This window comes from Battus philenor, unplaced genomic scaffold (genome assembly GCF_028537555.1).
Source record: "Battus philenor isolate CCGP_79_NKW_IND1 unplaced genomic scaffold, ilBatPhil1.0.hap1 SCAF_27, whole genome shotgun sequence".
NCBI classification, from domain to species: domain Eukaryota; kingdom Metazoa; phylum Arthropoda; class Insecta; order Lepidoptera; family Papilionidae; genus Battus; species Battus philenor.
Window position 1 is genome coordinate 11001164 of NW_027181690.1, and position 15660 is coordinate 11016823.

Consider the following 15660-nt stretch of genomic DNA (forward strand, 5'->3'; position numbering starts at 1 on the left):
AAATGAAGAAATTACCTAAACATTCACATACAAATGATTACTTTGCGTTCCAAATTGATGTCATTATTTTTTTTAAATTTTGATGTATCTCTACAGACACATTATTAAGAAAAGGGTTAAGACGTCAATTGCAATCTGTTCTACAGGCTATATAGCCTGTCCACTGTCATTTCAATTTTTCCAATCTGTTGTGCGTTCCGGTTCGATGTATAAGAGAAATCTCGTTTTCTATGGCTTGCTAAGCGACTGTCTGTATGCTAAAGAGGACTGAAGAAAAAAACCGCATTTTATTGAACATATGTTAATAAATGTAATATTGAACATTTTAGTTTGGACCAATTTTAAGAATTTATTATACTCTACCATTTATTTTTTGTTATTCTGGTCCATCTTTTTCTTGCTCTATTTAATTAAAATCTTTTCAGGTAATCGATTCATGTATCCGACATATTAAAAACTATAGTTCTGTTTTCATTTTTAAATCAATTCTTGCTGTGAATCCCGTCTATCTTCTATACAAATAAATAAAATTGGAGTATCTGTTTGTAATATTAAAATAATCGCTTTTTAATACATGTATTTAAATACATATGCGGTACGGTACATATACAAAAGTTCCATTGTTTTAAATTTTTGTCTCTCTGTCTGTTTGTACCGGATAATCTCTGAAATGGCTGAATCTATTTTGACGGAACTTATACTGATACGCAGCTGATGTAATAAGGAGCTACTTAGGCTACTTTTATTTTAGAAAATTTTTTAAACAAAAAAATACTAAATAAAATAAAAAAAAAATTTGGTAACGTCCACACGGACAAAGTCGCGGGCACAGCTAATATACAATAAAAATAATTTTGTATACGCTAAACCAAAAAAAAAATTGTTACAAAAAATATTGTAAATATTTTAAACGCGTCGTTATAAACGCTCGTTCGTTACCGGCCCGTATCGTGACCTCTTAAATGACCTTTCTCTTAGTAACAAAACAGCGAAACAATATAAGATTTTCTAACGATTAATATTCACGCGTCTTTACGTCATTGAATATATTCAAAACTTGCCATCCGTCTCCCGTTCCTGAACATAATGAAAGTTCCCCCTCCACTTTCCTTGCGATTTGATAAGATATTCATTGATGTACTGACTCATCATGATATCTCTAGAATAATACAGTTTAGAAACATAAAATTTAGTAAGAATATGTATTTTGCTCAGTAGAAATCAGCTAAGAAATTATTTTATGATATTCCGTCGGAAAGGAGGTTTAAAGGCTCTTCCTTTGAAATACATATTTCTAAGACTGTGTTTTTCTAGTTTCTCTTGTAACATTTTGAACATATTTTCATTATTGTAATAAGAATGGTGTTTGTATTTTTTTCTCTTCTTTATAACCATTTTCGTGTTATAAAATTTGCGTTTTGAAATATATTTAGTTATTTTTACATTTAGAAACATACTGTATAGAGGAAATCGAAGAATTCTTTATTATTTCTACGATTCACAAGTCATACAATTGAATAACAAGATAATGTATATATAGACAGATTACATTGTAAACAATTTGCGTACATTACGCATTGGTTATCATTTGCAAGATGTTACAAGTAACATGGCGTGTTACGAAACTGAAGATTTCTAATATTAAGTACCACAATATGACGGTGCGAGATAAAATTACTTTTTTATACGATTAAGTCATTGATTATTAATTTTATTTATTATTTATAAATAAGTAATTAAGTGTTTGTGCTTTTATAGCTAGTCTGTCAGCGTAATAAAATGAAATAAAAGACAGAACAATGCGAGGGAATAGCTCTCCAAAAGATATAGTTTGAAAGGTAAATAATGGATAGCAATGGAAAAAAATGACATATATAAAAGAAGAATGAGTGGGAGGTATTAAGAAGGACATCAGAAGAGTGAGGAAGTAAAAAAAAGAGAAAGAATGTGAATATATGATTCAGCTCAACTGTCCCTTTGAAACCTAGACAGGGATTGAACGAAAGTCCCGAATAGCGGAGGTCATAAAAGAAATAGAGAGTACTAAAATCGGCTTTCAATAAGGTAAACATATATAGGAGGGGTGGCCAACCTGCGGCGGATTATCTTTTACATTTTTATGTAATTATATTTAAAAAAAATGTTATCGTTTCGTATGTTTCAAAACTTTTTTTTTAAATTACTGTAATATTTGATTTTAATGCTTGTATTTTTGGTAGAAAAATATGCCTTTTTAAATTTAGAAAATTGGCTCGTATAATCAAGGCTCTTGACCACCCCTGATATATACTGTTTAAATTAGTTATAAAAAAAGATGTTTCCGATTGACGAAACTTGTCGAGATTATTTTTAATTATTTTTTTTTAATACTTCACAGTATTTTTGTTGACTTCAATCCTAGGAGTTAGATTCACATAGTTTTGTACCATATTTTCTATGTTAACTTCTGTAAACTCAAAAATAAATGAAAAAGTAAAGTTTCATATGTAAATCTCACTGAAAGCTAGGGTGTTAAAATTCGAATTTCAGTTTTTCATCGTGGCAATGTGTTAACAAGTGAATTCAATTGCCATTTAGCGCGTTGTGTAAGACAATTGTTTATTGTACGCGGGTTCGATTCTCAGACTCCTATCGGAGCGATCGCGCCAACACTGGCCAGTCGAATGACCTTCAGTTTTTTTTTCTATTGACCGTAATTTTTTTATATTTTGTGTTAGATCTGTGTTATTGTTGTCTATGGTCTGATATGATCTTACGTTACGAAGGCGCTCTTAATTAAATTGTTATATATGTTTCATTAAATTCTCACGACGATATAAATTATTTCTTATCTTTCATACAGGTTTATTTTCGAAACCAACGTGACATGAGATAGTTAGTCGTATTTTTTTAATCAATTATGGCCCCTGGTTTTTGGCCTCTGGTTTTGCGTTACAATATCTTTATTTACCTTTCTCCTTTCGTTCATCACATTTCGATCTTCTTTCGTACATTAAGTTATTTCTCTCGTCTAAACTCCTTGTTAAATTTGGTTCTTATTACAGCATAATTTCTTTTTTTATTTATTAACAATTTTTGATGGTTATTATAGCGAATAATGGTAGGCATTAAACGCGTTACTGGTGTGAAGTGAAGATCAAGATCCATCAAGCGCAGTATAGGATGTCACGTAACCAAAGTATGACAATAACCTATAACATTCGATTAACGATAGGCCTGATTGATTTTGATCATTGGTAGTGTTAAGTCCATGATATCTGTCAGATAATTTCGACATTTTATTAATTCCATAATGTTTAAGGCGCCCCCACTTCTACTAGTTTAACCCCTTAGCCCGGGTTAAGTAGAATAGGGTAAGATATTCGCTGTCCAATCAATGTAAACTGGATGAGGGTATCAGCGCGAAGTGGTTCCGTATTGTTGCGGTACAGTGAGAATTCACAGGAGTCACAGATTCCTTCCGGAATGTGTCTTGGCACATAATTGAGGGGCAGTTGTGACTTTTATCCGACGACCACCGAGGGTATTTTAGTGTGTAGAAATTCCACATAACCCATTTAACCCACTTCACTCATAGGGCAGGGTGTCTTATGTCCATACTGTATGTAGATCCTCCCCCTCAACCTTGATACCAAAAAAGGTCTCCCACTAGGTTAACTAATGTCATAGTCCAGTTAGCATGATCAGTCATCGTTCTGATCTTCGGGGGAGACCCTTGCCTTACAGCGGACGTCCATAGAACATGATGATGGCGACCATTAATCATTACTTTCTTTGTATTCCAGATGGTCCGGTGGAGTGTGATGATTGCGTTATGCGCAATCATTTTGGTGGTCACTGGATCCTCGGAGACTTCTTCACGTTTCCGTAAGTTGTAAAAATTTTGATCCATAGCTAAACGTCTATCTCTTTAAGCATCATTTGAATTTAAACCAAGTTTCTCCTATCCTTGTTTATTATCCACTAGATAATTAAAGAGTGCGCTTTCATCGACATTTGGTTAAAAATATAACCTGTCTCCTTGTATTTGGTGTAATGACCATATCTATGGTCTATAGGAATAACATGAATTGTTAACATTAAAATAGACCTCTGAAATTTTAAGGTCTAACATTAATCACAATTATTTTTTCTCATACATGTTCTTAAAACTTTTAAAAAATTATCGACTCCATGTAGTTGTTATTCAAAAGTCGATTTTTGAATAGGCTGGCTATAGAAATAGTGCAGTAGTGTTATTTATTTACTATTTTAATAAATCTATGATCAGAGAATTTTTTTTATTTTCATTACGGATGGTAATCATAATCAGATTTTCTCTCTCCTCCCCCTCTCTTTCTCTCTCTCTTTATATATATGTATATAGATGTACAGAAGAAATTTCCAACTATGCACCAACTCATCACGATATCTCTGAAACCATAACATATAAAAACTTGAAATTTGGTAACAATATTTTTTATATATAGTATAAATCAACTAAGAACGCGTTTAATGGAATTTTATGGGAGAGGTAGATAGCTATATAACAGAAATTTATGTTTCTCTCTACATTTTACGCGATCAGAGAATAACAAGTATCTACAAATCAGGTTTGGCGTTAGAATCTAAATTTAAGAAATTTAATAATTTACCAGTCACTATATATTCCTCTATATACCTCTGGTCTACTTCTCAAGTCATCTGCTGTAAGAACAAAGATTGAAGAAATTATAAATATATCATCAAGGCAAACATAGTTTACACTCTAAAATAAATATTCTCTTATCTGTGTCATTAATAGTGTTGTCTTAATAAAATCTATTTCTTTTAACTGTTACCAAAAAGTTTTCACGTTATTTACTTTATTACAGAACCAAAAAAACGATCTAGAAATGGTACGTACATACACACATATGAATAATGCATAGTTAAACAAATGAATATAAATGTGTTGGTAGACTTCCCTTTAAGTGGACCGATGAGATATTTTAAATCATCGTGATGATCTTTGAGTCGGCGTTCATCAGCTGAAAAGAAGAAGAAACAAAAATTTAATCATAAAATATCTAAATATTTAATTGCTACTGGAGTCTTAATGTATAGAAGTGGAAAAGCAGAATTTCCACTCATAAGGTTGACTCTTTACTTTGTTAAGGTCATCGGAAAGCTCTGGACCCAGGCCGCTTCCAGCAGGTCGTATTGAAATTACACGGAAGAAGCCTTTGTCTAGTAAAAGACGTCTCAAAGCGGAAATAATAATGATAACTTAATAATAAAATTCATTTGTTTATCTATTTAAATTTAGAACAATTACAAGTGTACTCATTGATTTTAAATTATTCATTGCCAGTAATAACGCTTCAGATTAATCTAATAGTATCCTAGTCTATTACGTTTTAATAAATTTAAATCTATCTTGAAATTGTTCTAAATCTTCATCATTTACACTTGCCGTCCATTTATGCATAGTTTGCTTATATTAATCACCAAAATAATGCTCTAATATAGCTATGAATGGAATGTTAAGCGTGCAAAGAATGTAAGATATTGTAAGAGAAGATAGGAGAGTAAAAAGAGAGTTTAGGAAGTATGAAAGAAGAAGGCAAAATGAAAAAAAAATTAAGCAAAGTCCCTATCCGAGAGGAACTAGAGGAAACGGTACCAAAATAAACTAAGGAAAGGTTGAGATACCAGTCATGATTTAAGGTACAAAAGTCTCTAATTTCAAGCCTCATTGGAAAACTTACAGTTGCTCAGCGAGCCATGAAGAAGAACGTGCTTGAGATTTCTCTACATGATATCAGGAAATTCAGTTTTATAGGGTTGCCAAGTTGAAATGATACTGGTCACGCTACATAGTGCTGATCGCTGGGGTCTTAAAGTTCTGGAGTGAAGATGATACACCAACGGTACCTCTAGGGATACCTCTAGGGATGCGGCAAACATTTACAATAAAATGAGTTTACCTAAATTTAAAAATTATACAAGACAAATAAGCAAAATACAGATATAATTTATTATGAAAGCTTAAAATTCCATACTTTGATATATTTATACTTAGGTATATATTATATTTGGTGAGATGTTACATAATACAAATAAAATAATTAATATAAATCATGACGACTTGTTTAAAAAATCCTTAAGGTAGTATACAATATCAGGATTTCAATATTTTAAACGCATATGATGAAATTAACACTCGTATCGATCTACAGTCAGCGAGTGGACAGTTACTGGATTGTAGGCAGTCATACCATCCAGGTAACTACAATAGGATAAACACAGCCCGATTCCCATGAAACACTATAATCACAAACCAAACCAGCCAAAACGACAACTAGAAACGAACAAACTAAATCGACAGCCTACATACATCAGAATCCTTATCAAATACATCTAAAAATGAACATACAAACAAAATATTGTAACTGAAATATTCCTGTAAATAAGGAACGCTAAGTATCAGCACCTTCAGTGTAAGAAGAGCTTCAACAGAAAAAGAGAGAAGGTAAGTAACGGACCAGTAGATATAAACCATGATATATTTCATTTAAGCAAAGTCAGAAAGACGAGTGATGGATCAGCAACCACAGCGTAGAAATTCCACTTGCAATCTGGACAGATCTGGATAAGGTTGTTGAAAGGCTTTGGATGCAAGCAGCTGTCAAGCGATCTATTGGTAATCTATGAGAAAGTTCAGTAGTAGACATCTCATAACTGAAATAATGATGAAATATAAATAATAATCATCATCATGACAGATGTTATGCTAACAACAAATTAGAAGCTTCCTCCAAAGATCACAACAACGATTTTCCACACAGATGGTCTCGTTAAAGTCTTTGAAAGACCCCGATGCAGGCTTCCAAGCGATCTTAATGGAAATCTACGAGGAGGTTTGCAGTGAACATCTTATGACTGAAATTATGATGAAATATAAATAATTATCATCATAATGTTAGACAATATATGAAAATTATAAAGCATAAGTTTCCTCCAAAGATCGCATAACGATTTCCAGTACAGATGATCTCGTTAATGTTGTTGAAAAACACTGGATGTCATGCTTCCTAATTATCTTAGTGGAAATTTGCGTAAAGGTCTATATGAAGAAATAAACGTCTTACATCAGAAAATCTAGTACCATTAAATCTAGTAAAGGTTTATTGAAATATAACTAAATTAAAAGCACTATACAAAAAATTTTATATCGACATTTACATAACCCGAATAAGCTACTTACCTGTTTAGTCGCTGGTGTAGTTTAGTTTCTATCTACATTTATATTATTACTCTAATCAACTAATTGGATTTTTTTTAAATTAGTTTATTTGATTACCTAATTATTAGTACATGAATTCATGTTGTTTTACCCAAAGATATTTTAGTTACCCGCGTAGCAGATTGAAACTGTCTTTCAATGCTTTTTCATACACCTTCACTGACCAGACTTCTCTTTTTATCTAAATTTTAAATAATTATACCAATGCTGCTTTAGAAACCCGTTCCAGGAATATCTACATAAGAATATTTTATGACATGAATAAATCCTTTAGCAGGTTATACAGATATTTCTCTGTTATACCTCACTCTCTTACTTTTGCTTCTTACAAATTCACTATGAATTTATTTCTAGTTAATTCATTGACTTGTAGCTATTCACCTGAATTGTTTTCATTTTGGGTACACTTTTGATTCTCAAATAAAATAGTAATAAGTCTGATCTAGAATACAACGTTGCCGTATCCTCAAGAATCTTACAAAGTTTTTTACACATGTTTGTTCACCCTGATTAATTAATTTCTAGTCATTTCATTGACTAGTACCTGTTCATCTGAGTTGTTTTCGCTTTGGGTATTTTTGATTCTCAAAGAAAATAGTAATAAGTCTGATCTAGAATACAACGTTGCCGTATCCTCAAGGATCTTACAAAGTTTTTTACACATGTTTGTTCACCCTGGTTAATTTATTTCTAGTCATTTCATTGACTAGTACCTGTTCATATGAGTTGTTTTCACTTTGGGTATTTTTGATTCTCAAAGAAAATAGTAATAAGTCTGATCTAGAATACAACGTTGCCGTATCTTCAGGGATCACTGTTTTTTATACATGTTTGTTTACCCTAGTTTTATGGTCTGAAACAAATATACATAGTATTTGATTTCCGTGGAACAATAATGAGTTTTAGTACACTGTTATTGAAAATACCAACAAATCTCACCTAGATGTCACATATCCTTAGAAATTTTACTAACTTTTATTGATGTTAATTTTAGGTAATAATTTTGATTTTTTGTACGCATCACAATTGTGATTTGTATATATGTAAAAAAGATATTTTTAAGTTAGATTTCTTCTTGAATCCTTACCTTTAATTCTCTGTCGAGTTCGTCTTATCTTTTTGCATGTTCTATTTTATCAGAGATATTAATTATGCTTATTTATTTATGATCTTTAATAATATCTTTAAATAGAATTCTATCTTTTATGTCTTATCTAATGTTATCTGGTATATTTACTTCTTCTATCCTTATTACATCATCACTTATCTTATTACTGTTTCGGATCTTCTTTGGACTTCTATGTATTGTATAATCAAGTATCTAGATTTTATTAATAACTTAGTATTATTACAATTAAACTTAATATTATCTTGTAACATTACAAACAAGTTGAGTAGATAGTTTAACATGAACGGGGAATGTTTGAAAATTAAATTCTAAATTATCTCCTGGTGATGGAGTTTCTATATCAATGTTGATGGATTTGCTGATGATGAGGACATTTCCAGCTGATCTTCAACCTGGACAGCAAGCAGAAGTAGATGCGATGGTCAACAATCTGCTTCAGTGGATACAGGGGTTTTATCAACAGAAGAATAGGAAAGGTCCGATAATAGACAAGTTTATTTGAATAGTTTTAAAATTTTCTAAAACATCATTTTTAATAACAGAATTGTTATAAGTATGTTTTCAAAGACAAAGACTCTGCCTTATTTGGGAATATATAGGAAATTTAAAATTTATACTATTACATTACCCGGCGATAAATATTGCACATCGACCTTTGGAAAGAGACAATCTACAAGCATTATCTCTGTCTCACACTACCTATGTGACGTTTTGTCAGTCGTGCGATAGAGATAACGCTATACGAAGTCGAAATTAGCTGATTGTCTCTTTCCAACGGTCGATGTGCAATATTTATCGCCGGGTATTGTAGTAGTATTCCGTTCATCGTACCTCTAAAGATAGTTTATAATTGTGAATAAAATAAATCATATGTATGTATAAATATATATAAATAGACAATTTGTTACTTATAAATACTTTTAGTTTACCGAATATTAATAAAAGATATAAAACACTGTCAAAAATTATAAAGGAAGTATTAAATGTAATCACTTGTTTTTTAATAAACTTCCGCAATATTCCTCAATTCACGTTATCAGATTAGTTTTCTACGTGTTGATATATTATGATTACGTGTGTAAATCTTTAAGGCTATTTTGCTAACAACCGACAAGAAACTAAATACAACGTCAATAACATCAGATAAACGTAGTTGGTTGACTGACGGATCAACATGTTGCACTGACGCAATAATTATTTATGCTCTGAAACCAGATCAAAACGAGGTATTCAATTTTCACGTCGATACCCCACATATTGCTACAAGTTACTTCGTTCTCTAGACAATAACAAGAACGATATGAACAGAAATAGTCCTGTCAATAATGAATAATTTATTTGTTTATTTGTAACATTGAATGATACAATTGATAATTACGCGTTCAATTATATCACGCTTGGCCTACTGCATACACTCACGACATTCATAAACAGCACAAAACGCACAATACAACACCTTATTGTATTTATTATGCACAAATGATCTAAACGAAATTGTACACGAATTTTAAATTTATGTTCTATTTTTTCAGCTCGTCAGTATTTTGGTGGGAAACCGGAGAGACCTAGACCGTTTGAGCCACCTACATATCTGCCACCAGGCGGATATCCACCATCAGGACCTCGTCCAACGCCAATTTACAACGAAGGTCCTTCTGCAAGTCCTGGATATCAACCGAGTTCTCCTACTCCTAATCAGTATTCGCCAAATCAATCTGATCAATCGCCATTCCAGCCTAATCAACCTCCTTACATACCTAGCAGGCCTTTCCAATCAAGTTTCCAGCCAAATCAACCAACACAAACATCTTATCAACCTAGTCTTCCTTCACAATCACCTTTCACTTCAAGTCAACCTTTACAACCATCGTCACCTTTATATCAACCATCTTCTCCGTCGTTCCAATCACCTGAAACATCATTCCCTTCTAGCCCAGCATCAGGTCCGTCGTACCAAACAAATCAGCCAACTCAACCTTCTTACCAACCAAGCTCACAACCCACCTATCAACCTTCTCCTAGTTATCAGCCTATTAAACAAACTTCCTCACCATATCAACCTAGTCAACCTACTACATCAGACGAAACAACTTACCTCCCACTCGAAACATCTCAACAGCCAGAACAATCTCAAACAGATACAACTAAACCAGATGACATCGAGCAAGCAACTACACCGTCAACACCAGACGATGATGACCGCCACCCACCGCATATCCATGCCATCACCGTAGATTGTGGTAAAGAAATGATGACTATCAATATAGAATTCAACAAGGTGTACAACGGAATTATTTACTCAAAAGATCATTACAGTGACGATGAATGCGTATACGTGCGGGAAAATTCGAATCAAATCAAATATTCCTTCACTGTCAGCTTAAACACTTGCGGCACCAGATTCTTCAGTGACTTCGAAAACGAGGGTCAAGCGTATTTAGAAAATGTTTTGGTGTTACAAAACGAAGCGGGAATACAAGAGGTCTGGGACCATATACGTAGAGTGAGATGTCTTTGGGAAGGTAATCTAACAAAACAGCTAATATCATCTTTGAGCGTCGGTATGTTGAACCAGATTACAAGTAACTTCAGCGGTGATACTGCCATGGCTCGTCTGGACATTCAAACTGGTAAAGGACCTTTTGCACCGGAAGCCAACGGGTTGATCAAGATCGGAGAGACGATGACATTAGTTGTTTCAGTAACAGGTGATACTGGCTTCGACATTTTTGTTAGAGAGTGCGTCGCAAGAGATTCAGGAAACCGTCACGTGGTACCTTTAACTGACAGCAACGGTTGCGTTCTGAAACCAAAATTATTTGGATCATTCCAGAAGACAAGAGACACAGGAAATACTGGAGCCTCAATACTTGCATATGCTTACTTTAACGCATTCAAATTCCCAGATGAGATGGATTTAATAATCCAATGCGAAGTTGAACTTTGTAAAACAGATTGTGAATCTTGTCCCAATCCAGGAAGCGCGGAGCCTAAAAGAAGAAGAAGAGATGTAATACACGTCGGTAATAAAACAGTAGATCCTATAACTACAATAGGTAAAAGTTTGAGGGTTGTTTTCGCGGAAGATTTGCCGATTGATTACTCAGCATTCTGTATTTCTTCTATGGCCGCTATGTGGGGCGGTGTTCTTGTACTTGTTGGATCACTAATGACAAGCTTAGCTGTTACATTTTGCTGGCAGAGATCCCGTGGATCTATGAAGTTCTCTTAAACTTTCTTAAAGTTCTTAAATTAAAATTCCGTAATGTAATATCTTGATTATGCAAGTGCTCTTTCTCATTGTCTTCTCAATCTAAGTTTTCTTTCTCATGTATAAATTAATCTTAATATAGAACAAGTATTGGATGATAAACAAATTTTTTAAACATCTTGTACTGGAATTTTTTGGAAATTACCTTTGGATTTTGTCATTGTAATATAGAAATTCACATTTAAATATAAGCAACTAATTTATCAATAGCAAGATCTTTAACGCTCTTGTGTGTTAATTCTAAGATATTTGATTTTAATGTATTTTTAGAACAGATCGATATTTATATTCGTATTGTAAATATTAGATAAGAAACAATAAACCATTTTAAAATAATCTTTGTGTATTATTAACTCTGCGTTTGAAATATTCTTCTCCTTTTCAACCCTAAGATCGTGGGAGGCCTATTCATGCTCGTGGTCAAGTATTGTTAAAAGCAGACAATCGGTAAAGGACTAAGATTTGCTATCATAGGCCGATTCTATTTCCACGATACAGTCATATATAATTATCACTTTGTGCATAGGATTGCAACGACTCATAAACAAGTTTCCAGAGGATGTACAGGAACGACCTCGGCGTACCCACAACATCTCTATCGACTATTATCTAAAACAGAATATGACAAGCTGAAATATTTATAGTGTAATTTAGCATTACATAATGCAAGGCTTTTAGTTACATGTGTAAAGGCTTTATAGAGGCTTTAAAGCTGATTTGTTTCCAATTAAGTTACGTAGATAAGTTACCGTTAGGTAAGGTAATCTAAAAACAATGGTTTAAGTAAGTACTTGCGTATTATTAATATTAAAATTGATTTTTGTTAACCATCTGTTCCTTTACCAATGATTTTAAGTTATCGGAAATATGAGTAAAGGCTATAAAGCTTATACCTGACAATAAACCCAGCGCTAGATTTGGGATAAGAGATCATAGGTCGTAGGTTAAATTTTCTTGATACAGTTTTGTATAATTCACACTATGTGTTAATTATACAGAACTATGCTCGGGCAATGCTCATAAATAAGTTTCCAGAGGATGTGCAGCTGCGTCTTCTGTGTACCATGAAACAAGGCGAGAAGTATTTCCACCAATAACAATTGGCGTAAACCGTTTCATGATGTTTTCGGTGATAGAAATATATCATACAATATTTGTGTACTAATTTATAAATCTCCTATAACATTTAAAAAAGTTTTCATTAAAAAAAATACATTCTTCATTTAATTAAGAAAAGGACCAATATTTAGCCACTTCCGCAAATGCAGTGGTAGTTGTACAACAAAATGCAATACAATACAATGCGAATTACACAACTATCACCGCTAAATCACTCAACACGTGTTTCACCCCTCCACGGGGCATCTTCAGGAGTTATATTACACCGATTAGTGCAAAACACAGAGTCCTTTGACTCTAGTTGTGTAATTAGTATTGTTTGCCGCATGCGCATTTATCAGCGGGCTGGCGGGCAGTGAACTTTGTTGTACGACTACCACTGCATGTGCGAAAGTGGCTATATATTGGTCCTTTTCTTACTAAGGATAGACTTCCGGAAAATAACGCCTGATTCCATTAAAATTCTTCATTTAAGCTGTTGTTAATTCTTAGGCTGATATACACCATAGATTTTAAATATACCAGTTAGTCACTTGCTTGCATCTAGTGTCTTGTCGTCTTTCTGGCCCTAATAAAGTGGTGGACCAGACCGTGGGGTACGTGGTGGACAACTATTCCGCATTCGGAGGATTCAAGAAGAGAAAAAAGATTAGTGATAGCATCGCCTCGCTGATAAACAGTGACGAAAACAGGCCTGCGTTCCTCAAATGTTGCAAAGCGACAGAAGAAATTAAATGAATAGGAGGAAAAGTAAAACACTGATGTGAAATAAATAAGTATTTTAATTATGTTATTTATTATAATAAGATTGTAATGCCATTCCATAAATATACTGGAGAGAGAGAGTGACCTCAATAGCGGGGGCCATTGTAAAAAAAGACAACAAAGCTTGTCCACTGTATGGATTGACATCCTACGCTCGCTTTGTGGAATCAATTCTAGAAACTAAAGGCTTCAGCGGTCATCTTCTGCGTGCATACAATATTGTCATTAAACAAATGTTAAAAATATATCTTGTTATATTTTATGATTTGCTAGCGACGTCTCAGTAAAGATATGTATGTCTAATTAATGAATGAAATATAATTATGCAATGAGGGTTTGCTCTCCTCTAGATGCAAAGAGGATATCGAAGACATAGTGGTGATTTTAGGGTGGATCTATGTCTTGTATTTGGCATTTATAGACTGACATGAACAATGCAGGTAGTTGCGTAAAAATGTTATAATATTTACTCTTATAAATAAAGTAATAAAGGTTTAAAAATGTAGTCCGCAAATATACTAATTCTTTAATAATTTCTTTACATTACAATTATAATATTGTTTTATATAAACTAACTGCCACGTTGGCAAAGTCACGAGGTAGGGATAGCAAATTCAATACGATACAACATATAAACTTTTGTTTTAAAAAATGGGTCCCTATTTGTTGTATTTTCATAAATAACTATGTTAATTATGACAAAATGTAAAAATAAAAAAGTCTTTATAAATAAATACATAAAGTGTACATTTTATTTTATCCCTAAAACAGACTTCTTTATATTGAGATTACCAATAGAACTTTTTTAGATTAAATATGTATTAACCCTCAAAGCTACCACAGTATATATAAAATAATTTTTTGCATTATTTATCTGTACGGGTTTATTTACTTTTTGCATATTTTTACAATTTCTCACCATACGTAAGGTCCTCTTATCTTAATATGGAGACTTGGAGCCGAAGCGGATCTTTAGCTCCAAGTCTTCGTTAACAACTGTCTTAGACGTACTCTCGGTGTATACTGGCCTGAGAAAGTCTCCAACGTAGATCTCTGGAAACGTTGCGGTGAGATGCCGATCGACCAGCAGATCAAACGCCGCAAGTGGAACTGGATAGCCCACACGCTCCGAAGGGACCCTGATCACATACCGAGGCAAGCCCTAGAATGGAATCCTCAAGGAAAGTGAAGACGTGGTTGTCTAAAGCAAGCCTGGCGGTGGACGATCACTGCAGAAGTGAAGGCAGTTGGAATGACGTGGAGCGAAGTAAAGCGCGAGGCTCAAGACCGCTCGGATGGCGACGTACTGTGGACGCCCTCTGCACCATCTTGGGGACATAGGAATAAATGATGATGATCTTAATACGTAATTTGTTAACAAGACAGTTATGTCGTTTGATATAGAGGTAAAAAAACGTCAAACCGTCTATTCTCAAGTATCTCATGTGCGTCGTACCAACTGTGCCTATCCCGTCTCACTGCTCATATATCTCAGACGATAACACTTCTTTATAACTAGATCATTAGGGTATCGTCGTTTTAGTCCACTGCAAGTCATAGATCTCTCCAGAAGGTGTCTATGGGGGATTTACCATAGATACCTTTGGGATATTATGGTACGTACAGGATACTGGTACCAAGCCACGGAAGTTTATGAGGAGCGGTATTCTCATATAATTAATGCACAAAGTGTGAATTATATAAAATGATACTTAGCTACTATTAGGATTCTATAATTATTTAAAAATATTTCTTTTTGCTGACGCTACCATTAAGTAATTTTAACAGGGGTAATTATAATTATCTCGTCTCTTGCTGTTTGTATAGATTTATTGTCTACAATAATTTCATCGACTTATCACTTGTAGGGTAAAAGACCCAATAGTAGACACTTTCTTAGCGACATTTTTTTTTTCCACATATTTGTACTTTTTAGATTGATGTGATCCTGGTTACAAGAAATACAATAACATAGTAATAAATACACAATAGTACCATATTAATTTGGTTACTCTAAAACTAGTTATGTTTTAACCCTTAGTAGCCTGATTTACGAAAGTGATTTTTTTTATATCACTGTTTGCTTGAGGGTCTAGATGAAAAGGAAAA

The 15660-nt window shown here is 33.4% G+C and overlaps 1 protein-coding gene across 1 annotated transcript; it reads left to right on the forward strand.

Annotated features, from left to right (window-relative positions):
- The first annotated feature begins 3785 nt into the window (after positions 1–3785).
- Positions 3786–11628, forward strand: LOC137925479 (uncharacterized). The gene is made up of 4 exons (XM_068768925.1): positions 3786–3867; positions 4854–4877; positions 8777–8872; positions 9929–11628. Exons 1-4 carry the CDS (start codon positions 3786–3788, stop codon positions 11626–11628), a joined length of 1902 nt encoding a protein of 633 aa, XP_068625026.1.
- Positions 11629–15660: the final 4032 nt, after the last annotated feature.

Coding starts and splice junctions, on each gene's coding strand:
- LOC137925479 (XM_068768925.1), top strand. CDS start 3,786: ATGGTCCGGTGGAGTGTGATGATTGCGTTATGCGCAATCATTTTGGTG. Junction 3,868..4,853: donor GGAGACTTCTTCACGTTTCC/GTAAGTTGTAAA, acceptor ACTTTATTACAG/AACCAAAAAAACGATCTAGA. Junction 4,878..8,776: donor AAAAAAACGATCTAGAAATG/GTACGTACATAC, acceptor GGACATTTCCAG/CTGATCTTCAACCTGGACAG.